We start from the raw sequence: 25,389 nt of genomic DNA, 5'->3' as shown, positions 1-25,389 counted from the left end.
TTCCTAGTTTCATTTTTCATTACCTAAGTTATCTGATTTAGGTCACAGGGTCTCTAGAAGAGACATTTGAAATCTAAACTTGGATCTGTCTCTATTACAATTATATATATTTTAAATCTAAGTCTGGATTATTTGAAGCAACTAAAGCACTTACACTTTTAAACTTGTAAAAAGACTGTGTGTGTAAATTGTCTTTGCTAGGTGGTGCGCATGAGGGTCTCCAGCACTTGGGTCCTTATGGCAATATCCCAAACATCGTGGCTGAGCTGACAGGAGATAATGTACCAAAGGATTTCGGTGAAGATCAAGGATATCCTGACCCTCCAAATCCCTGCCCTATTGGAAAAACAGGTAATTCTGCTGTAGCCTTCGCACCTCTGTCTTCACTGTGCATCCTTCAGTCTTTCAGCGCTGTACTAGGCAGTACGACAGTTGATCAGTATATAGGTGTTTTCTTTCATTCTCTACCCCAGGAGCAGAACAGTTGAGCAATCAGGTGTTTTAGATGAGATTTTATTTTTAATATGTGCACCTTCTGTATTGCTGTATGACTGCTAGAGAAGGTCAGGTGGAAGAAATCATCTTGATCTCGGAGTAGAAGATAGTGAGATCTATGATAGTGTCTTGTTTCTGAGGGAGTTCATTTTTAGGCTGGCCCCTGAAAAAAGTTATCATTCTGTACAGATGAGATTTACCCTTATTTTAGAGACTTTCATTGTGCCAAGAGGAATGAAACTGTCTGCCCTGATCTCCAACCCAGACCATGAGTCAATATTTAAGATACCTTGGCTCCAGTCCATGTGGCTTTATAGCTCACTGAGGGTGCATCTGTGCCAAGAAATGGAGAACTACGTGGATGTACCCCAATGCATTGCACGCAGGCTCGCTCTGACAGAGGAGCAGTGCAGCCTTGGAGTGCCAGAGCGGTACGGTACCTGAGACACCTGGTATGTCCCTTAGCTTGCAGCTGTGCATATACCAAGCCATGCGGGTGGCTAGTGCTGAAGGATCTCTAAAGCAGCACTGCATGTGCATGATATAGACGTACCCTAAGGGAATTGATCTTTTTCCTGTTATTTGAGCCAAGGAATGACTTCCAGTACTGAAAGTAGTAGTAAAACACCCATTGGCTGCCTTGGGAGCTGGAACTGGGAATGAGCACTCTATTTTTCTCTCATTTTTTATTTGTGAGCTAAGAGATCCTTTCAAAATCTTTTCTGTTTAGTCTTCTTTTCTGTTATTTGGATAATGCAAAACAGTCGTCTGTATTCTTCTTAAAAAATGTTCTAACTAGCTTAGAATTGATCAAATAATAAATATTTGTCATTAAAAGTTTTGCAAACTGTTTTTACATTTCATTCAAAAAGAGGACAGAATTTCAAATAGTCCTCCCTTACTGTTTTCTACTACAGCCCATTTGGTGACGATGCCTGCATCTGTTCTGAAATAATATCTAACCTTCCATTTTGTTCAATATAGCTGTGGTCTGACAGGTTGCAAATGATGGGTTTAGGTATTCTTGCACACACAAGCACACACAGAGACTTTTTTTCTTCTGTGCTTGCCCATTAGACTTTTGTTAGTGATTAGATAAATAAATTAAAAACCTGGCATACAGAGAAATGCCTTTGAAAATCCCTTCAATTTTTCTTTCTTAGGTGAAATAAAAGTTGTTAGCTAAGCTAATACAGTCAGATCTGAACACAGGGCGAATTCTTACGGAAGTGCTGCCTGCTCAGATAAATGGCTCTGTCGTAGGTACGCTGTGAGTAAAGATAGTATCTACTAGGATTAGAGTAAAATGTTTTTCAGAGCCTTAAATGGAAATTCAAGTGGTGACTGTATTATGCATACAAATTACTGGAGGCCTTCCTCAATCAGGTCTGTGTATTTGCTTAATGGAAAACAATTTTTCCAGTCACTGTCTACATATGCACATTCCACGGTGGGAATACATAAGCCTGGAGCACTTGAGCTTGAAGACTTTTGGATTAGCAGTCGCAGAGGGCACACGTATGTCCAGCTGCCCTTTGTGTTTTCTACCAAAAGACACAGATGCTCTGAGAAGGTCTACCACATTTCTGTTGTGACCTGCTTCTCTCTTGAGATGACCCTGTCCCTGCTGAGACTGAAATAATTTTTAAGTGCTTGTAGTTAACTTTAATAGTTTTTGAGTTGCTTAGACAGTATGGTTAGTTTTCCCCTGTTTCCTGTCGGCAACTTTATTTTTTTCCCCATTCTAAGGAGAAAAGAGAGAAAGCAGGATCTGTTGGACTCAGAATAACCTCCTCAGGTCATTGAATCAACTCATTTTTAAGTCATCTTTACTGTTTCCCACATCTAAGGGAAAAAGATAATCCATCTGCAAATCTTTTTACACGATGATCACACAAGGACAGAAGGGAAAGTCCACAGGTGTGTCCTCTGGAGTGTCTGTGTTCTGGCAGATGTAGCTGCTTGGATGCCCAGCGTCATGCCCCGGGTGGTAGGATCTCCTTGGGTATGTCTGAGAGGAACTTGGAATGCAAGCTCCCCATGCTGACAAAGCAGAGGGAGCTCCAGGAGCAGGCTTTATCCAATGAGCTACTCTGGCCTTAAGTTGCTGAATCTTTGTTTAATCTAAAGATGACTTATTTTGGTAAAAAGTCCATAAGCTGATCTTTAAAAGGGTATTATCCTTGATGTGATACTGTCTGCAAAACCATCCATTGTGATTAAAGGAGGTTGCTGGACCCTTCAGATTAGTTACCAATCTGCAGAAATGTCTTCAGCATAAAACTTCTGCCACATTGCATTTTTATGAGATCTTATGACGTGTAAATGATTTGCAGCCGTTTTGAACAAAGTAGCGAACCAGAAATGGATTTCCATGAAGAGCTACCCAGTGAAGGAAATTCTGTCTTTGCTCACAGCATCGTTTTACCATGAGCTTCAAAAGTATTGCCTAAACAATTTCTACAACTTCCTGTGGGCATTTAAAGATGAAAAGAGGATCCCTTCTGAATCAGAATAGCGTGCAGTTCTATGTAAAGTCAAGCTCAATCACTAATTCAAAAGAAAAACAAAAAGGAGAGGGAGAGCTTGGAAAATGAATTTGTTTAGTTTTGAAGTTTCATTGAGTAGTGGTGGGTTTTTTTTTAAATTAAATATATCCTGACAAACTCCTTTCAAAAGAAAAAAATACCTGATATTTTCCAGTCATCCAGTTCTTTAAATGTTTTTTTTATTTTTAAATTGCATAATTGCATTTAAGAAGTTTGCTAATTAATGTGGCACATATTGTGTGTTTCAAAGCTACTAAGCACTCAGTGCTTTCTAACATACTTTTGCAGTTGATGATGGGTGTCTAGAAAACACCCCAGACACAGCAGAGTTCAGCAGGGAATACCAGCTGCACCAACACCTTTTTGATCCAGAACATGACTATCCCAACATGGGCAAGTGGGTGAGTATGTGCTTCTTGCTTATTTTTGTAGCATGTGAAACTGGGTATTGTCTGCTGCGTGGGATACTGTGAAACCACAAGGAGAACACTGTGCTTATTGCTGGAAAAATTATCACCCTAAGGGAAACTTCTCAAAAAGGTGAACTTGCCCTTAAAAATACAGAAATAATGCCTGTGATGAAAGCCCATAAAAATAGAAAGTAGAAATCCTTGTCCCAAAGCATGACAACTACGTATGTGCTTGATAAATGCAACAAACCACATTTCAGACTACAGTGAACATGTAACCAAAATTAGTGCAGATTTTAGCACAAGATTTCAAAACATAACAGGGCCCTAATTTGAAAGATTATCCAGGTTCAGTGACTATTCACTGTTCAGCTACTTAGATGCTAAAAAAAAAATAAATGGAGTGCCGCAGTGCCTAAACACCTTAAAAAATCTGGGTCCGGGCAACTTGCTCTAAGGAGTCCTCTCTGGCTTTAAGGATTTTAGAGGACTTGATGCTGCTTCTTCCTCTATTCAGGTTGTGCACTATATTTTATTGAAAACCTATTTTACGCATTGCATATAATAAATACAGCTACACTAAGGGCAAAAATCTTGCTCTGAGTGTACAAGGACTTTAATAACTCCAGCTAGACTATTTCTGCAGGCTTAGAGGCTCCAAAGAGAGCTCGGCCGCTTAATCTTAGATTACATCAGTTAAATGTCCAATCCCAAATCCATCTTCAGGCGCCAGGAAAACAATAACAATGATCATAATTTATGCCTCTAGAGCAAATAATGAAATCTCATTTTACATTGTTATAGCACTTTACTTAAGGTTGCCTTAAACCGGTGCTCTGTAAGCATATATCGATAAATGGACACGTTTGGCAGCCTCTTCTCCTGCTGTAATTGTGAGACAATGATTCATCGTTCATAATCAAACCAGTGTAAGATTTATAGTCTTAATTACTTACGTGAGTGCTAAATTTCTAGAGAGAATCATGCCAAAAATCCAAATTTTGGAAACTCTTGTTGCATTCTAAGTAATTACCATCAAAGGTTTTCATTTTAAAACACCAGATGGTGAACTTTCTTATTTATGCCAGATAATGCTGTTAGTTTTCTTATTATTCATGAGTAATTTACTTTCATAATACCATTTTGAAGACTATAAAAGCACTTCTGTAAATCTTTGGCCTATAGCAATATTTCAGAATCAAGTGTACATACTGCATTGTCATCAGCAACATATACTTAACAAATGGTAGGTAATCATTAGTGAATACTGGCCTTTTTTTATTTCTCCATCCATCACTGCTAATTCAGGGGAAAAAACTGCTCACGCATGGATTGAAACAGACTGTTAGGTACTAAACAGTAATCATATCTAGCTGCAGCATAGCCAACTCCAGATCTTTTTAATTAGAGATGAAACAGCTGGTAACGTGCACGAGCAAATGTTCTGCCGAGATCCAGGAGAATTGCCCTGATTGCCTCCTCATTGTATGTTACTATACATTAAAAAGATAAATACAACGGTATCTGGTTTTATGGCTGGTTTTGTTATTTTTTTCTCTCTGGAAAAATAAGAGCAGAAAAGCACTCTAAAAATTATCTCTCCTTTATAAAGTCTCAAACAGCTAAAGTAGATCAGATCTTTTAGGTCACTTACTGTCATCTGGATTAGGTCGTAACTGACCGACACGCCGACTGTGGGCTGCCCAGCAGGCAACTGTGTGCATCCTCATCCTCCCACTGCCCCCAGCCACCAAAATCCCCTCTGCCCGCCAGCAGCCCCTTCCTGCTTCTCCCGTGGAAGAGCCTAGGACCAAGCGCCCCAGGGGCTGTAACGGCTGTGTATTTACAGACTGCATTTCCATGAACTCCTGTGTGCTGTGAAGGCGCTAGGCTGAAACCACCATCTGAAGCCCTCGGAGTCAGTGTGTCTCCTGGACCCGTGCGAGCTGGCGTGTGCTCGCAGCTCTCGGGCGAGCTTCTCCCCTGCCTTTTCCTGCCACAGAGCGGTTGAGGCAGTGTTACAGTTCCCACTGACTTGCCCTTTCAAGGAGCCAGCATGCATTCCTTAGCGTAACCACAGTAAACCCCAAATTAGATTAGCAGGTCAGAAAAAAAAGACCTGCTTGTTCGTGAGTAGTGGGAAAGAAACAGGTTGGTTGGTTTGTTTTGGTGACAGACTCTCATGCCTGCAAAGCTGTGGGACCTCTGCAGTACCCTGTGAATAGCAGACACGTTTTATAAGGGTAAAACAAGTCTAGAAGCTGTCTCATACAGCAAAGTGTATGATTCTCTGTAGATGCTAAATATTATGTGTAAATACTGCTAATACATGTGAAGATATGAATATATAAATCACGATGAATGTATACTGGGTTAGGAGAGGGAAGAAAGAGGAAGGCTTTTCCTGTCTTTGGGAGAACTCTCCATATATCAGTATGCTGACATGTGGGAAGTCTCGGGAACAGGCTCTGTTTATAGGGCAAGATACAGAGCTTATACTCTCCTCCCCAGCCCCGAAGACTCTTTTTCTTCTCTTTATATGTGGAAAATGTAGAGGGGACAGTAGGAATAGTAAGGTGAGGGACTTTTGGAGGTCTCTACCCTAGCGTGCAACTATAGTTTCTGCTGTTTCTGGCCACAGAGGTTTTGGAGGTTTTTTTCCCCTCAGTTCAGACTTTTCCTTGCAGGAGACGGGTACTTTCCATTTGAGTCTGCCTTTTCTGCATCTTGTAACTTGACTCTTTAGGTGGTCTGAAGAAGTGTTGTTGGCATCCAGAAAGACTTGCACGAAGATAGTTTACAGTACACAATTTACAATACAAATCTAAAACCCACTTATACGTAAGTGGTGTATTTATTGAAACCCAAAGTGTTAACCATTACCACGTGTAGGGGTTAAAAAGAGGAAGGAAGTTCAGCTGTGTTTTCTGACACCAGTATCAGTACAAATGGAAAATTAAAAGCAACTATGTTTTTCAGCAACACTTCTTTTTACTGAAGCAGTGGATAATATTTCGCTCTCAGGGTACAAATAACGCCAGTTTTGCTTATCGGCTACAGTGGAGGGATCCAAGACAGTACAAAGAAAGGCAAATGGGAAGCAGGGATAAAAACATTCAACTCCTTGTTAAAGAAGTTGCCATCTCTGGCTTCCTAATTTTAATGAGATCCTGAAGCTAGTCTCTCATAAATTTCATTTTATTCCAACTTCAATTATAGTGAGCAACATTAAGTGCATCATTCTTTGCCAACTGACATTTTTAAATATCTGGATGACAATGGTGATTATTAGGATGGGTTATGATAGGTCTTGTACCCCTCTTCAATTTCAGGCAGTAAATACAGATTGTTTAATTCAGTGTAACATGTTTGGTGTAATAGAAATTGTCATGCTTGATATTCCTGATGCGACTGTAAACTGACTGAAAAAAAAGCCCTCCCGAAAGGGTGCAACCTTGCTAATGCAATTTTCCTTTTCAGTTTTGCTTGATAATTGTGCAGGTCCAGATTACAGAGCTGCTGATTTTTACTGACTTAAACAAATTTCAGTGCAGTCTGAAACATCTAAGGGTAAATCTCTCTGGCATTAGTTGGTTGTAAGCACTTTCACTTCTGAGTTTTTTCCACCCAAATTCCAACCTGTAATACCCTAATCCAAGTAGCTGGGAGGGTGCAAAGGAAGCTCCAGGAATGAGGGGAAAGTAGCAATTCACGTGCAGCACGTCTCCAGATGAGGTGTATCTTTAACTGGAGAAACTCTGTGTCTTCATTCCTAATGTGTCCTAGGTGAGGGATGAGAATGGTGAGCACTTCACGGGCAAATTTTGGTGGCTGATGAGCTCAGGCCCTTACGCAGTGGAACATATTTTCAGGATTGCTATTACCGTACAAGCACACTCTTAGCTTATGCTCCATAACCTCATTTGCTTTGCACTCCACATAATGCTTCAGTAGTAGTTACAGTCTTAAAACATTCCCCAAAAGACTAAACAAAATATGATCTTCCTGAGCAGGAACAGTTCAATTGTAAGGAATTTTCCTGAGTGACAGAAATGTTAGCTCCAGTAGTCATGAAATTCTTTTTATTTCAGAAACACTATTTTTCCTCTCGTGAGAAGTGTAAGGTCAAATAGTTTACAAAGAGAGGCTTTGGCGGTGCTTTGTTTCCTAAAAAGAATAATTTACGCATCCATGGGTTTCTTTAAAATGTTAAATTAAGTTTTCCCTAAGTGAGTTTGCATAAATAACTAGCCAAGAATGTCTCCCTTGGACAACTTCATCTCTGTTCCCTTTTGGCACAGCTCAGACAAAATAACTGAGGTTGGGCAAGAGATAGGCCTTGTGAATTTGGGGTTTAACGAACATGAGAAGTACAAAACAGACAATTTTGGCAGATTTCATTGTAACACTTGAAAATGTTTGTTTTTTCTCATATCAAGGCTGCAGAGAGGGTAGAAGTGTTTGGTGAATTTGTCTCGTGCTAGAATTACACTTTCTATTTATATAATCAACGTTAGGTCAGTTGTTTATAGCAGAATTAATGGCCTTGTTTATACAGTGTTCTGCTTTTATACATGTAATTCTTCTCTCTTTCCATTTTCAGGTTAGGGTTTGGTTTTGTTTTTCTTCATAATACACGATTGAAACAAAATGTGTTGAGCATGTGTGTGTTATTCCAGACTTTATTAGAATTCACTACTTGTATGAAATACAACAATATGTGGATGGACTTATGTAAACTATGGTCAGAGGGGGTTTTTTGGTGGTGGTGTGTTTTTTTTTTCTTTTCTCATCATCATAACTTTCTCTTCTGCCAAGATGTTTTTGGCAGTTTTTAAAAGGTTCACCATTAAAAATGTTACAGACCACATGGTTTTTAGAAACTTTATTGAGGGCACTACTTAAACAAAGGAAGCGTTAGTGCTGAACTCCTTTCAGCAGAACTTTGCGCTGGGAAGTGTTGATATCTGGAAGGGAATAAGCAAAGACAACAAAACAGTAGGAATGACGCCGATTGCCGTTTTTAAAAGGAATTAGAAAATCCCTTGTAAAGGAAATATTTTTTGCTCCTGTTCTTGTGTCACCTCAAATGTATAGAAAGGTGTACCAGAGGCAGGATTCCTGCTTCCTCTCCCTTCCACTCTTACTTTTCTTTTTTTTCTTCTGTCTTTTTTTTTTTTAAATATATATGTATTTACATCATGTATCACGTGAATGGGAACATCCAGTCTATATCATTATACCAGCATGTACTTGAAGCACTTACTGCCTGAACACGGACGATAATATAGTGCAACATAATGGAAAATTACTGGCTTTTTAATTGCTGAAAAGACTGTGACTGCTCCTGAAGAACTGCAAAATGTTAGCAAGAATATCCAAATATTTATTTGTGGTTTATCTTTCTTGTAAAAGTACACATCCCTCTAAACTTGCTAATATTTAACAGTGAAAGTAGTATTTTAAAGGAAGAGTGTAATGAATTTGATGGCTGCATTTTTTTCCCCTTCCAGAGCAAGAATTTACTCTTTGAGAAGATTAATGGTGGTCCAAAAAGAAGAAAGAGGGTAACTATCAGAATACTTTATAGCCCCTGTATCATCTAGAGAGCTAATAAGAATTAAAATCATACTGTTGAAATGAAGAGTTAGTCTAATGCATCTGCATTATACCTTAGGTAACGCGTAAAGTCAGGGAATCTCTGTGATAAACTACAACGGCAGGCTTCAGGACTGTCCACCGAGTACGAGATGTATTTCTCTGAATAGCCTGTTGCTTTCAGAAGATGCACTTCAATGCAGAGCATTAATTTAAAAACCTTATATTATCTGTGTTTCTAAATTGATCCTATTTGCATAAAACCGTTTAAAATTATTTAAATGTCTTTAAAACAGAATTTAAACATTTCCTACTGAAAATACTGGTAAAATTAATTACCACTGCCCATGCATGTGACTGTGGTTTTGGGTGTAAATGACAGTAGAACTGGTCCTTTAGCTGAAGTAATTTGATTCATTTACATACTTAGATTTACCTCAGATGAAACTCCTATCTCTCTGACCCACTTGCTTGAAAGACAAAGATGAATGGGTTCTCGCCTTTCTGCCCCTGAACAAGGAAGGCAATCCACATATTGCAGAGAACCTCTGCACAGTCCACCTCACTATCTTCTCTCTTTTTTTGGTAGTGTCAGCCTTTCTTTTATCAAAAAATCACTTGTAAGGCAGAGTCGAAGTCTTGAGCTTTGCTGCTGGTATATTTTTTTTACAAGAAGAAAAAGTCTAACTCTCTGCCAGAAAGTAGCTTTTCAAAATATGACAGCACAGTTTATATTGTAAATGAAGTAAATTTGGTTTAAAATAACTGAAGTGTAAGTGAAGATGATTATTTGTTTGTTTGTTTATTTATTTATTTATTTATTTGACTCTCAAACCTAAAGTCTTTGCTAGAAAGGGAGAAGATGAGTTGATTTCTTACCGATTCACACATCACTGGTAATAAACACTGTTCAACCATAAGTTAGTGAGCTATCTTGAGCTTGGTATCTGCCTCCCACTTACTTTTTTTGAGTTTGTTAGCAGAGAAGGAAAAAGGGTAGGCACCTGATTCTAACTCTAAGTAGAATTTACTCTGGAAATAGTTATGTGGAATATTTATTAATAGCTAGAACAGCATGTTAAAGTAGGATTAGTGCAATATATACATGAGAAAAAAAAAATAGATTTTCTGTCTGTGTGCTGACTGACGTAATCGGATACAAAAGGAATAATGGCTGGAGAGACATGACAGCCACATGGCCGGGGGTAGCCCAGAATTTTGGAGTGAAGCTTCAGTTTCTTGCTTTGCAGCAGATTTATTTTCTTAGCACAGGCATGTCACATAATGCTAAATTCATTATCATTTAAAGTATTTTATTGTTTTGAGAGTAATACTGTAATTTATATACTAATGCTTTAATGAACAATTCAGAATTTTCACTTCATCAGCAGAGGGGTAACGTAGAGCTGTCAGCAGCAGAGTGTATTTTTCCAGAAACCAAAAAGCCCACTGGATTCCCCTCCTGCCTTCTCCGGTCCCTGCCACTCCTCCATGCCCTTCTGCACAGACAGAGAGTTTAGGGAGGACAGCTTCTGGCAACAGATTGGTCTTTTTGGGTCAGAATGTCCCAATTTTAGCTTAAAGCAAGCCCTATTTGTAGAATTGGGTTGTCCATGGAGAGTAACTGTGTTGTGTCTATATGAAGCTATAGTGTAACAGTCACAGAGGCACTACTGGAGTCTACAAAACTACATATTCTAAGTGTGTGTTTATATTCATATATTTTTATATATGTATATAAACACACATACAAGCATACATACACATAATCAGTATGTATTTACCATTTGCTACTGTGTTATTTTTTTGCAGTCTTTGCAGTGCAAGACAAGGAAGCCTCCAGCGACCTCTAATTTAACTAGCAATTCTCCCCTTTTTTTAATTTCTATGCATGAGCATAGCCCTGTCCAGAATCTAATATCCCGAACATGACAGGAGTGCTTCTGTAATCACTGAGTCACATTGCTGTGGGCTCGGAGCTGTGCACAAAGGTACTTGGGAACGACATTACTTTGAATTCAGCACAGCTGTATAGGATTAAACATTTTTTAGTCAAATGAGCCAAAAATTTTGCATTATGTTTTGTTTTCTTTTGTCGGTTGAGAAGGATTCAAATTTTTATGTATTCTCATTCTCTTCTACTTTATTTCAAAAAGTAGCAAGCAAGTATCATTGCAAAAAAAAGACCAATTAATCTTCCTAAGAATCTTCAAATAATTCCTAGAAGTTTATGCAACGGCCGAATTTTACTAAATTAACATTAAACAGAACTTCTTTAAACAAACACAAATCATTTACATGTGTCTTATTTTTAACAATTTAAAGCATTAAATTAGCGTTAGTTTTATTTTCAACGATTTTTCCACATTCATTTCTGGTTCTTAATATTTTTATGTTTTCACTTGCAGCAGGCAAAGCACTCAAAAAACAATAGAAGAAAGCAAAAGGGCTGCTCTACGCTGTGATTAAGTATTAACGATAGTGCCTACAAATCTGGAGAAACCCAAGGGCTTAAACTTGAAGACAGACAAACCCCAAATCTTTTCCAGAGATTTGACAAATACTTGGGATATTTGATATTTCATGCCTATTTTAAAAGCTTTTTTTTGTGTAGTTTTGAACTCCTACATTTTGGTGAAAGAAGCACAGAAATATATCAAAAAAAGTAATTTCTATGATACAGCCAGCCTGACAAGAATCAGGAGATACTGGAAAATTTGCATTCCTCCAAAGTTTGTCCTTAGGCAAACAATTTTTATTGGCATCAAAAACCAGCACACTAGAATTTTGTCTGTATCTGTGAAGGAGAAAGTATATGCTTGAATTTTGTTTACACTGACACTGTAACAGGCCAGAAAGTGGGTGTAAATAATATTTAATTCTGAAGCTCCACTAAACTGCTTGATACTTGCAAATACAGTAAATACATTTTATTCCATGGGTATAGATAAAATGCAAGCATAGGCTTTCTACGTTACTATGATCTCCAAACAGTTTTGAGACGGGATCTGTTCATCTTCAGTCTCACGTTGTGCTGCTTACATGGCACAAAGTGAAGTTAAACCCTCTCCGGGGATCATCTTTGCAGCGTTCCCTTGTTCTGGCAATGGTAGGAGAGCCATTTCCTATGCCAAAACCTTGCTTGACTCTGCTTCTGTGCCAGCAGTTTTTTATCTCAGCATCAAGAGAGGAAGCGAGGAGGGGTTTCCTGGAGAGGAGATGGGCTGAAGAAGAGTCTTTGGTCAAAAATGGTATCGTGGTATCTAACTTGTCTCCCAGCATAAGGTCCCTCAGAGGCTAGTGATTTAAGCTAAAGCTTACCTGTACTTCTCTAACAAGTTCTGTCCTGCCTCAAGAATTAGGGAGTTAGATCTGCTGCTGCTTCTCTGCTGAGCTGAGGAAAGGAGGAGTAGAGCAAAAAGACAGTGTTTAATTCAGACTGTCCTATATTCTTGATAGTCCTCCTTCACTTGTATTCTTCTTAGTGGATTGGATTAAATTCTTGCATACAAAAAATATTAGAAGAAGAAACATTGATTGACTTTTAGATTTACTCCCTGGGAGCAATTTTTTTTTTTTTTTTCAGTCTGCAAGTATTTGACAGATAAATATATAAATAGATCCACTAATCCTAGTTACCTTTTATATGTTTCCCTGTTTCTAATAAGTATAAATAATTTTAAACTTTTTCAGAGTGTGAACCCGTATCTGCAAGGACAGCGACTGGATAATGTTGTTGCAAAGAAGTCTGTTCCACATTTTTCAGAAGAAGACAAGGGTCCTGAATAAGTACAATAAAAATGAATGATGAAAACTCATGCCATCCTCTGCTAGATCATAATATTGCTTATATATAATCATCTATTAAAATCCTTGTGAATGGCAGCATGTTTATTATTTATATAACTGTAGATGAAAAACAGCTGTATTTATAACAGTATGTTCTCCTAGATAACAAAAATACGGTTCTGCTTCTTGTTAAGTTATGGTAAAAGGACATTTCTGTTGTTTTTATTTTAGTCATGGAGCAAACTTTAAAAATGTTAGTCATTTTAATAGCTAACGTGAGGTAAACGGTCTTAATGAGCAGCTTGTAAATAGGAAGATGTAAAAAAATGCCCAGTCTGACTCCAACATTTAATCTTAAATGTTACTATGTTTGACACATGAAAATTATAGTTTTATGTTTTGTTCACAAATATTGTTACTTAGCAAAGACAAAGTATTTATTTTACCCAGGGAATTTTGGCTTTTGGTCCATTTTAATAAACATTTAAGCAATCTACAAGGTTTGCAAAGTGACATTTTCCAAAATATTTCAGAGGCTCATTTGTCTCGGTTATTGCTGTGCAAATTTTAAAATTAAAGAACTGCTTTTTGACTCTATCCACTGGAATATTTTTCTGTTAGTTTTAATCGTTCCATGTCCACAACTTTCCTGAACACTTGCACACCTTTCTTCCTTATCAATGGTACCGTTGTATGGAAATTAATCTCCCCTGCTGTCCTTTGTCTTAGTAACAGCAGCATTTGTGCATTATAACGTTCTTAAATTATGTGTCCCTGGGATATTACAAGTGAAGATGGAGACATTTGTCTGTGTTAATAAGGTTGTGTCAGCATCCTCTGAATCTAAATCTAGGATATGAAGGTCATTACAGTTGATGATCTTCTGAAAAACTATGATACTTTAATAACACTGGTAGCTATCACTGCTCTTGAAGTTGCTCCGGGAAGCTTAAATTGCCTTTTTGCCCCTAGGAGATTGAAGAACTTTGTATTCCAGAAAACTGAGTTCTCCCTTTCTGAAAGATGAGAATATAAAATTACCTAAAACTTTGTTATTTTCAGGGTGCATCTGAAATATTTCAAGCTATGGGCATGGGGCATTGGAATGATGGAAAACAGCATTAGCTTACAGCTTTGAACTTCAAATCTATGGAAAAAAATTGTAGTTTCCTTCCCTGTCTTACAGAAAGACACGGTAAAATAATGATGACCCCTTAGAAAAAACAGATGAGAAACTAACAGAAACTAAAGGTCCTAGCTACGTAAGATTAAAGTTAACAGGATGGCACAAATATGACTGTGTATGGCAATTGCTTTTTCTATCCCAGCACTTAGTAATTTGTAATAAATTATGTATGCAGAGAGTAGGTCCTCTCATGTCATTTATGGGTAGATTGCAAAACTCTGTAACATTCTAGGCTGAACTATCATGTCTTCCATCATATTTCCTCTTCAAAAAAATCTGGAAGGGAAAACTCGATAGTATGTAATGCAGTGGGGTTTATACTCACATGTGACATGGTATTGAGGAGTTTATGTGAATCGCAGAGCTCCTTCCACTTCCAGTGCCTGGAATGGGATGGGAGTAATCCATCTGTTCACACGAGAGAACTTGTATTCTCTGCTTCTTAAGATTACTCTTTTTATCTGCACTTCTGCTTAGTCTTCAGACAGGTATTGAGAGTTGCAAAGGTTGCCTCCAAAACCAGAAAAAACTATTTATCATGGCACGAATCTGAGATCGGAACCCACCGATGCCCAGTGGCCCAGAGGATGTGAAATGGTCATTCTTCCTACCGAACCCCCCAGCCAGCCACTGGTGCTGCCACAAGGCTTCCAGTTGGTCAGAGGCAGACTTTGTTCCTGACAAACTGGTGTTTCTTCAGGTACGCAGCTGTCTTATCAATACTTTTAAAGTAATCTGAGCTACATTCTGTCCTTATTAGCTCCAGTAAAATCCATTTTAATCACAAAAACGAAGCAACTATGAAGGCAATTTATTTCATTTTTACGCTCTTCGTAAGGACCAGCACATAATAAAAGGTGGTGTGTACAGTAAATGGGGGGCTTAAAAAGGGAGGGGCAAAGAAGTATTGTTTGCTTAATAGTATCAGAGATCCCACGTCTGATTTCTTGAAGCACTTTAGCTCACTACACCCACTGCGTGGGGATGTGATAATGCAGCACTGCAAACTGACCAGAACAGGAATCGCTGGTGGCTGCCTGTGACCCTGGTGGAGCCTGAGGAGCTGCCCTTCTGTCTACGATAGAGCTGCACAGAGCAGGTGAAGGAAAAATTACACAATTTAGAGATGTTTTTGTCTTTAAATGCAAGCAAAAAAACCCCTTTATACTGCACAACACAATGATGCATCTTACAGGAACTGTCTGCTGGAGAAATCAAACGCGGGGCGGTGAGCAGCCATCTGCTGAGTCCATCAGGGAGCTTGAGTGTTTCACCAGGAAGACTCAGCAGCACTCTTGTGAAATTTTAGTAAAATACAGCTATTCCACCATGATAATGAGATTAATTACTCTAATTTCAGTTTCGTAGTAGAGCTGCCTTTCTGTACTGGGATTGGTAGCCCCATATTAATTAAAAAAACCAAAAACCAAGCAAAAAAAGTTGTCCTTCCTACTGCTCCAACAACAGTCCAAACATCTATATGTAGTTTTTTATAAAGAATCATCACAGTGCTTTCAGAATCAATGAACAAACATACCAACTATCCCCCTCACTAAAAGCTCACTCCACCAAACCAATATTTACAAGAATGTAAATAGCTGCTCAGCTCTTACAGGTGTAATCGCCCGTTTACATTTATGATGCATGTGAATTAAGGAGCATGTATATTGCTATTGTTGTTTAGAATTTTCATTAAATTAAAATCTTTTTAGATTATTTTAAAATCTGCAAGTGTGTTATCTCTAACGTATTTGAGACAATGTGCTTGAATGAAGCTATACAAAATAAAGTGTATTGCCATGCAACATTGCTTTTGTCTGGTAAAGAAATATTTATGACCCTAGTTCAAAAAAAGCACTGTGTAACTGAGCAGATTATAGTATTTGATTTGTGACACAAAACTTACTCTGGGGGTGCATGTGTATATATATAAACACACACACACATTTACATACACACATACTAACATACATTATTTAAAAGATAATACAGTCTTATAATAAACTCAGTAAAGAATATAAAGATGTCAACCCACAGAAGAAAGTAATATAAAAATGCTTAGTGAATTATTTAGGAGAGGAAATAACGATATGCTCCTTTTTATTGGCACATTTGCATTCACCTAACAAAACCATGCCGCTAATCTATTCAGCAGCTCATGAGCAAACCAGAGAAACTTGGAACTAGTTCCCGGGAATGTGATGTCAGACTCCCGAGAGTCACTTACAGGACTGTAAGTAAAGCTGACCTGAAGCTTATTTTATCAAAATATGATGAAGCGTATCTTCATCTGTTAAACTGAGGAAGGACACAGGCAGAAAGACGACTACCAAGTCAATTAAGTTTTTGGCTTCGTTGTGGACAAAGTAAAATTCAAGCCCCTTTGTTTCCGAATGTCAGGATTTGGGGATGAAGAAAAGTATTTTTTTGACGATGAAGAGGAGACTTGAGTCCGTGCCCTCAAATCAGGCCTCTAACCAGTAGCTGTGTGAAAGTGCTGAAAAGGCTTTGTTTTCATTTTCATGCTGTACAAAAACTAATTTTTGAAACATTTACATTTGTTGGGAAAAAGCCCATAACAACACCAACCCAAAACAAACTTGGAATCTTCTGACCTTTTTGCTGGTAAGCTCACTAAACCAACTCTTACCTCATTTGTAATGCTGTAACACTTGTCCTGTGAATTAATTTTTATGCAAGTACTTCTTTTTTACATGCAAGTCTGGAATGTGTGGATCATTAAGACAAGGAGTTCAAAGATAACTTCTCAGTCAAAGTCACAGATTCAGATTTATGGAAGGAGAAAGGGAAGGTAGGCAGATTCAGAAGATGCTACCATGACCACGCAAAAATTTAAAATGTACAAGGAAAATATAGGTTCACGTGACCCACAGGGGAGATGAGTGTGTTCACTGTTTTAATAGCTAAGTGCACTATAGGTAAGATTTAAGGTATCTCTCCATCCAAGTCAGAAGCTATCAAGGCTATCAGGGAATCGGAGGACAATATCTCCAATTTTGAGACATCTGAATCCAAGGTTTCAGGCTAGTGGAGTTGACAATAAAATTGAATTATATTTCCACCATACTTGATACAAAAAGGATGGCAGTCTTTTCTTTAATTCCTTAAAGAAAAGACAACAGCAACAAAACCCAAACTGAACATATTGAATCCATTGCCACGTGTATACATATGCATACACTTAAAAATTCAGTTTTGTTTGAAGTCATGCAATTACCTTCAATACTCTTAAATAAGTATCATGTTCAGGAATTATCTCAAATAATAAGTCTTCTCTTAAAATACAGAATTACTATGTCCTTAAGGGACACCTGTTTGTGGTGCCTAGAGCCAAAGGCAGATTCCAACCATGAGCAAAGACGACAAGCTCCCTTAAAGTGCTCAGCCACTGACGATGACCTACTTAGATGCAAACTAAATAAAAACTAAAAGGAAACGTAGAAGAAGAGCGTGCAATTGCCACCATGAAGGGCCCCCTGAACCACAAACGTGGCTGATTGGCACAGGACTGGGTCCTAAGCCAAGATTTCCAAATAGAAGACAATGAAAGGGTTAAATGAATTATTTCCCAGGTACATACATGGTCCAGGTCTACCATACTCAAACCTTTTGCTGTTAGGTGAAGAGTGGCATTGAATTCCAGTTCATCATCCTAATTCACCATGAGAAGGAAGTATGTGGTATCAGTTCATGTTTGCTTTATTTATGATGCTAACTGCTTTGCTGTGATTACATGGATCCTGATGGTTGGAAGAGCTGCTAGCCATGTGTTCAACACATGGGAGCATAACAAACTTTAAATGATGTGAGTGTCATGGCAACAGCATTACCAATTGGAACTAAAAGAGCTTAAAAAAAAATCCTGTTCTACTAACAAGGTCAATTTTTGTATGTGGGGCAGAGGTGGGGAAGGAAGCAGAGATCGTCGGAATGGGGAATGGCTTCAGACTTTAAAGATTAGGTAGACCTGAGTCACCTCTTTTTATTTTTTCCTATAGTTCCTGTTACCAAAACACATGGAATCCAGTTCCTATTGCAATGCATGGGTGTCTTTTACATTTAATTGCTGTGTTTCTTCATCCTATTCTGCTCTCCAAGAAAAAGTTGTGGGAGTCAGTGGCTAAATTTCATTGTAAACTGAGTGAGGCAAAGAGAAAGCACAAAGAAAAATAATGTGTTATTTGCTACTAGCCTCAAACTCTCCCACGTTCCCTAACCAGTGTCATTCATTTACAGACCATTAAGCCCTGATCTTATACGTATAAACACTGACTACTTTTATTCCAGATCTTTGTTCTCAACCTAACCACCATATGACAATGTAACTTTCTTGGGAGTCACCAAAGATCTCTGTTACAGATGATAGGGTTTTTAGGTCTGGGTTTCTGAATATTTGTTAGATCACAGAAGGGGCATATGGCTTTGATGCTGAATTAAGTCTTAGCCTCTTTTAATTAATTCTTTATTCTGAGAAATGAACAAAAAAAAAAATCCTAGCAGTTCTTCAGTGCATTATCTACATTCTAATGCCCAAAAGTCCTCTAAAAGTGGCTGAAATTCAAGTGGGATAGCCCCTATGGGGAAATGTGGTCCTGATTCCTAACATAGAACGCCTTTCTACGTTGGGAAATAAAATACCACGTTGTGGCATTTTATATTTCCAAATGGTCAAAACAGACTCATGAAAGAACAAGTCATGTCATCCAGAGAAGCACTCATATTTTACCATGGATTAATTTTTCCCTTTTTTTTTAACAACGCTGCAAACAGTGACTAACTCAATTGAAAAACTTTAAGTGACACCAATGGGTAGTGCAACGGCTCTAAGATTTATGGGCTTTAAAGCTGTATTACTGCAACTGAAGTAAGAAACCTATTTTTAATGCTGCATAAACCATTTATCAATTTAAAAAAATAGTCATAGCTGATTTAAGTAAGTTCTTTAGAAGCCTTTGTTAAAAGTAAGTTCTTTAAAAGTCATCGTTATGACAGATAAGCATTGCTATCATAGTTCATGCATGGACTCTGGCTATTGGTTAGATTTGCAAACAACCCTACAGCTCAGCCCTACCCCCCTGCCATAGGGGTTTGTGCATGTGCAGGTAACGTGTGTGCACACCGTTAAAAAAACCAGAAAAGTTTGCCCCGCTTCTGTTTCCTTATAGCTTCCTCCTGCTATTCCCACAGTGTCTCCTGCTTTGCTGCAGACTTTCTGATGGTTATGGGTCTGAACTTAGGGGATCTTGGAAGACTTGTTTTCAGGGGCTCTCATGAGTGCAAGTTATCCGGCATGCAAGCAATATGTGTCAGAATAATATACATTTCTTTCAGTTTAAAATACATTAATTATTTTCTGCTTTAGTAGTTGAGGCTATATTCTAATTTTTAACCGTATTGGCTATTTCCTGCTGTGTTTTTATGTTCTCAGCAGCAACCTATGAGCCCTTAAAAGGACAAGAATTATCCACAGACTTGAAGATAAGACCTTCGCAGACTGCCCCTAAAATATTGGTTGCTTGTTAAAAACACTTTGTGTCTATTTTGTTGTGTATCTGGAAGTTCTTGATCTGGAGGTTTACAAAACTGGAAATTATTTCCAATTAAGAGATGAGTGAACAGTTGCAAAGAGGTTGAGGGCCGGCTCCGCTAAAGGCTTAAATGCCCACAGTTGGACTTGCATGCGATACAAACGCCAAAGTCCAAGCACATGATCCTCAAGCCCTGCCTCCCTTGCCCAATTCCTTAGGCAGCTGAAGTCTATACACAACTATGTTTTCTTGTTAATGAAGTACCTCAGGCACCTAAACTTCCACTTCTGTGCATGCCTAGGACTGTTTGAAACTTGGTGAACCTGCATCTCAGTCCTAAACCCAACCTAAATCCACAAAGTTGGCAATCCCCCCCTATATTCCCTGGGGGAATCAGCCTGGTAAGGACCCACCTCACACATGTCTACAGAACCAGGCATTGCACAAAATACCACAGCAGAAGTAGACAGTTTAATTAAAAAAAAAAAAAAAGAAAAAGTGTCTGGATGAGGTATGGCAAAAGAATCAAAGCTCTAACGGCGCCAGAGAAAGGGAACAAGAATGAACACAAATTTGTCATCTAGTGATTAGTAGGGCAGGGTGAACATGAGGAAGGACAGGGTAACACCTGGGCTCTAGTTCGTCCTCAAGGAGTGTTTGGGTAGCCAGCCAGACACTGGATAAAAATACAGAAGTAGTCTTAGAGCATGGCAAAAACAATCCAACCACCCTCCCCCATCCTCCCCACTAGGTGCCTTATTTTGGCTCCTTGTCTTTATTTAATTGTTTCCTGAATTGTTGAACAGCCTCAGCAGGGGAGGTGCAGAGTCCTCCTGTACAAATAGGCTCCTGCCTCTGGCTAAGAGGCTACTCCTCTGGAGGTGAAGGAGATACAGGTTTGAACCCCTCCAGTGAATAGATAGAGACCACAATCTTTTCTGATTCCTGAAACAGCCTTCTTTTATTCATTTTTAATGTATTATTTTTGCAGGAAAATGAGATGTATTTAGCTGCTACCCAAATAATTGGAAGAATGTTACATTCATCAAGACAAATTAGCAAGAGTTCATTTACTTGACTGTGCATTCTTTATTCTAATAACTTAAAAAATATCTTTAGATCATTTTGCATCTGTTGAAAAGAAAGCATTTAAAAACCCACTTTCTTACTCACTGTTAGCATTCCAGTGACAAATTTGATCTTGCAATCATTGTCATCCATCGGGTTTGTTGACCAAGGGCTCCAGTGACCCCAAGGGACCCTGTTAGTGTGGCTAACGGGACATCTCCTTATAGCAGACACGTCTTGTTATAAGCATTTTCAGCATTGAAGCTAAGTTACAATGTTTTCCTCCACACCAGCAGGAATAATTCCTTTCAAGGTGATTTCAGGTGGAATGCTCCCTGTGAAAATATGCAGGGCCAAATACTGAAGGGGTTTTCAAAGCTTTTCCAGAAGCTGGTGGCAGTATACTCAAAGCAAGAGGAATCTGGACCCCAGATAAGACAAACGATTTGAGATACTAAAACATAAAAGTACTTGGTCTTACAAAGTACTTCTATAAATTAGAAACAAAGAAGTCCCATTTGGTTATGGTGTTTTTTCCCTGTCTAAGGTGGTGGTTTTGTTACACTTGATTGTAGTAGTCACCTCCTCCCTAATGCGCAGGGGCTTTCTAAACAAATTGTCCCATCTCCATTGGATAAAAAAGTGCTTTCTGCCTCCAGATAGCCTATGCCCTCACCTGGATTTATCTCAACTAACTACATCAAGAGAAAAACCACTGTACCTTGTCTCTGGTGCGTTGTTGCATCACGATAGCTGTCTCTATGTAAAAACTTCAGCCTACAGGAAAGGCAGAGCCAAAAGAATCATAAACTCTGAATCCAAGAATCTACTGTATTAAAAAGGAGGATTTCTTCTTTGCCTCACAACGCAGGAAAATATCCTGTTCATTTCTGTTTTCGGTCAGACAGAAGAACAAGAAATAGCTACAAGGATCTTTTCTTTTTTTTTTTTTGTATGTGTCTGATAGCTTTTGGTGACGCCAGCTCCCAAGGATTCTTTCCTCTAAATGTTCTATTATATTTTTCAAAAGGAAAAATATGTAATTTTTACTATGAATTCATATGTTCATTTTGAAACCCTGACAAGAAATAATAATACCTCCTTCACAAGGAGTCTAGTTCCATCTGGCTGAGAATGAAAAAGCCCTGCCACAGTCTTATCTGAAGTGTAATTGATTTGGTCACTTGCGATTTAACTTCTTCACTTACGTCTTTAGTGCATTAAGACTTCCTGGGGAGGGGAAAGAAAACTACGTTTTTAGACTTTTTAAAAGTGCATCCAAAAGCTCCAAGTGTTCGGTGCCTGATTAATTACAAACACCTAGAGGATTGCTCCTGACCCTATTTACAGAATCTCTCCTAACATCAAGTGATTTTACACTTTTCCAGGCACTTTGAATCACATGTTATTTGTGAAAATAAATAAATAAATAAATAAATAATCATTTAATCACACTGCCAATGAAAGCAGCTAATGGAGAATTGCTGGGCAGCGTGGTTAGTCCCAGAAAGTAAGATGACAGCTCTTCATGGCTCTGAACAGCTCCACAGAAAGGGAAGAGTGATGTCTGTTGTAGCTATATTTGGAGAATAAAGTAAAAGGACTTGAAAAACGCTAATTAGAATTCAAGATACTGTAAGAAAGGGAAAGATCAATGAATAAATATCCAACTGCCCTTAGCCAAACAAGTTATACAGGATACTTTTGACAAGGAAACAGAAGAAGCAAAACAGAGCAGTTGGAAATATCAAGACAAGAGATTTGGCCCTAGGCTCGCCTGTGTAGTTTCCCAGAAGTGATTTTTTTTGGCAATTTTTGAAAGAGTAAATTTTTGGTAACCATACAGATAAAAAACAGACTACTTTTGTATTTTACTATTATTGTATTGTACTTTTAATTCTTAAGTTTGTAAAGTTTAGCATTCTAATATGCATATCAACTAGAATGCCCTTTAACGGGGAAAGACGTACATATAAATTATTTTTGGGTCTTTTAGAAAGGCTCGCCTGACTCAAGCCTCTTGGATTGTTTTGTGCGCTTCATTTTATACACTCCAAACAGCCCCACTGAAAACAGTCAAGCATCTGGCAAGTCCCTGCAGGATTCAGGTCCGAATCTAAGTTTAGCAAAAAACTCAAATACGCACACAAGTCCACCTTTCTTACCAAAGCACTTAACTATCTGCTTGCATTTATGTATATACTTAAAATGCTATTCAAATCAACAAAGACTGCTAAATTGGAGCCTTATCTTTAGCAGTTCTTTTAGATAACCACAACTGGTTAAACACCTCTTTGTCTGCCTTTAGATTTTTTTGTCCCCAACAGTGAAAACTTGGCTTATTCACTGGAAATATCTTTTTTTTTTTTATTATTGTAGAGAATTACAGAAGCTAAAAGGCCTTCTTCCCCATTAAAAGCTTTTAGAAATTCCAAAATGGATGCATTCAAGCACATAGACACAAAATAGGTGAAAGTTAAAAAAATATGATTTATCTTTCCAGATTAAGTCAAACTCTCAACTCTTCTTATTAGCTGCTTTTTTCATGGGAAGTTTGGTACCGACCCAGCTTTAAGGATTTAGGCCAAAATGATTCTGGCTTCTTTGAAAACTCTGTTCCCTATTGCAGTTTTATAGATGGGGAAAAGGAGTCAAGAGAAAATCAGTGTGAGTGAAAAAGGGAAAAGGATGAAGGTGGGGTGTGGGGTGTACTTGTGCCTCTTGCACTTCTTCTTGACACAGAGACCATCTAAATAAAAAATAGCAGTGAGGAAGAGTTCTGTTTCTTCCCACCTGCATTAGTATTCACTCCGAGAAGTGGACTAACCGAGGCTGGAGCAGAACAACTGTTTAACAGAGTTCTTTCCTACCCGTAACACAGCAGCCATTTTTTTGACACTGGCTTTCAAATATAAAATGCAGAAGTTCTACACAGTCTAAATAAGTTGTTGTCTCAGCCAAAAAAAGGCTTCAGCGCTTTCATTCCTGCAAAGCTACTTTTTTATCTGGTATTCCGTTTTTACTCAGATATTGCCAGGAAAAACAAAAAGAACAGATAAGATTTGAATTTTGAAAAGAAGGCAATGGGATAAAAGAAAAAGCCAAACCAAAACAAAAGCCTTGCAAATCTTCTTACATAATAAAATAGTTCTCCTGCCTCTCTTACTCCTTTTTCTTTCGCTACAGGCAGTAAGTGGCAGAGTCAGGAAAAAAGCCTAGACTTCTTAACTTCCAGCTACCTACCTTACCTGCTAGGCTGACGTCGTATGCTCTATAGGTGTTGCACAGAAGCCCCCACACTGCAAGGAGGAGAAAGCACTCCTCTTCCAGGTAACATCCTGAGTTACAGGTGGTTACACAACAACAAACTGCCTTTCATCGTAGCAAGAAAGGAGTAAAAAGGACTGTTTTGCCAGAACTGTGTATGAGTTATCTATACATGCCTTAAAAGTGTATGTAATCTAAGATGTTGGGACGCAGCAAGGTGTGGGAAAGGAGTCTTTTAGTTTTGCAGCATAACTGGAAACTGTATTTCATAGCTGTCATATCCCTGGAATAAAATATGTAAGCAAATAACACATTGAACTCCTTAGATGCCTCCTTTCATAATACCCAGTTACGACTTCAGACTATAAGGGCTTCTTATACACACGCAAACTCAGTTTGCTTAGCTGAGTCACTTCTTGTATCACGTTGCTCCAGAGCTGCCCTGAAAGCAAAGCATGTCAGCAAACACCTCCTACAGATTCATGAGAGAGAAGAAAAAGAAAAGCAAATGCATGAGGGCAGAGGAATTTTTCATGGGTATTTTATGGCTTTCATTTTCCTGGCAAATTCTTCTATAGCCATCAAATACATAAGATGCATCAAAAAAAATAGTGAAAACAGTTATAAAAAGGTTAGCCTGACAAATGATATTTCCTCATTTGGCATGAAAGTTTATATTTGTCCAGCAGTCAAACTTCATCTTAATAAAATAAGCTTTTCTAAATCACTTTTGAAGAATAGTCACATATGGATTGTATTACATATGTAGGTGTTTTGAGGCCAGAAAACATATTTTTTGTTCTATGTCTGCAGCATGTAGCAGAGTGGAATGCTAGTGGGTGACCATGGCTCTAGGTGCAGAGATGATTACAAGCCCACAACCTGACTCTACATGTAGTATATGCTAAACAAGAAAGCTTTTCAGACGTACCAGGCCACCATACTTTTTAGAGCAGGATCCCAGACTTTTAAAGTACTTAGGTGCTAAAAGCTAGGGATTTTATCTTGAACCCATTGATTTCCAATGTTCTGTTTCTGAACATTCATGAATGAAATGAGGGTATATTCCTAGATGAAGTAGTATTTTGAAATGAAAAAAATCAAAATATTTTATTTAAAAACAACCCAAAAATAAATATTTTCCCTTGCTTAATTTTCTTCCATTCAGCTGATGGAAATCTATACATTAAAATGCTGATGTTTTGTCAACCTAAATCTAAAATACTGTTTTTTCAATAAGTACAGTATTATCCAAATCTTTCTTCCCAGGTTGTGGGGTGGAGCCTCAGCCACATCGACATTAATTCTAAAACTCAAATAAGATAAAGTTTTAAATTCTTCAATTAAACAGAACTTTGCTAGTCTTAAGTAATTTTTGCACAGTCTCAAGCTTGATTTTTCTAGTAAATTTTATGAGAAATTTAACTCAATTCAAACTACCCTCAGCCTTTTCTGGTATTATTTTATAATGCTTCACA

General features: G+C 38.1%; 1 protein-coding gene across 4 annotated transcripts in view; it reads left to right on the top strand.

Annotated features, from left to right (window-relative positions):
* The window catches only part of SCG5 (secretogranin V), a 32,519-nt gene extending 16,687 nt beyond the window's left edge, over positions 1-15,832 (top strand). For all 4 annotated transcript variants that reach the window (XM_076344919.1, XM_076344916.1, XM_076344917.1 and 1 more), the window contains exons 3-6: positions 202-351; positions 3,333-3,445; positions 8,968-9,021; positions 12,746-15,832. In XM_076344919.1, the coding sequence (XP_076201034.1) occupies positions 202-351; positions 3,333-3,445; positions 8,968-9,021; positions 12,746-12,841 (413 nt within the window). In that variant the 3' untranslated portion in view covers positions 12,842-15,832. The remainder of the gene's footprint in view (positions 1-201; positions 352-3,332; positions 3,446-8,967; positions 9,022-12,745) is intronic.
* The last annotated feature ends 9,557 nt before the right edge of the window (positions 15,833-25,389 follow it).

The sequence above is a fragment of the Aptenodytes patagonicus genome, chromosome 7, assembly GCF_965638725.1.
Source record: "Aptenodytes patagonicus chromosome 7, bAptPat1.pri.cur, whole genome shotgun sequence".
Lineage (NCBI taxonomy): Eukaryota > Metazoa > Chordata > Aves > Sphenisciformes > Spheniscidae > Aptenodytes > Aptenodytes patagonicus.
The sequence above is the reverse complement of the archived record's forward strand: the minus strand, read 5'-3'. Positions and strand labels throughout refer to the sequence as shown.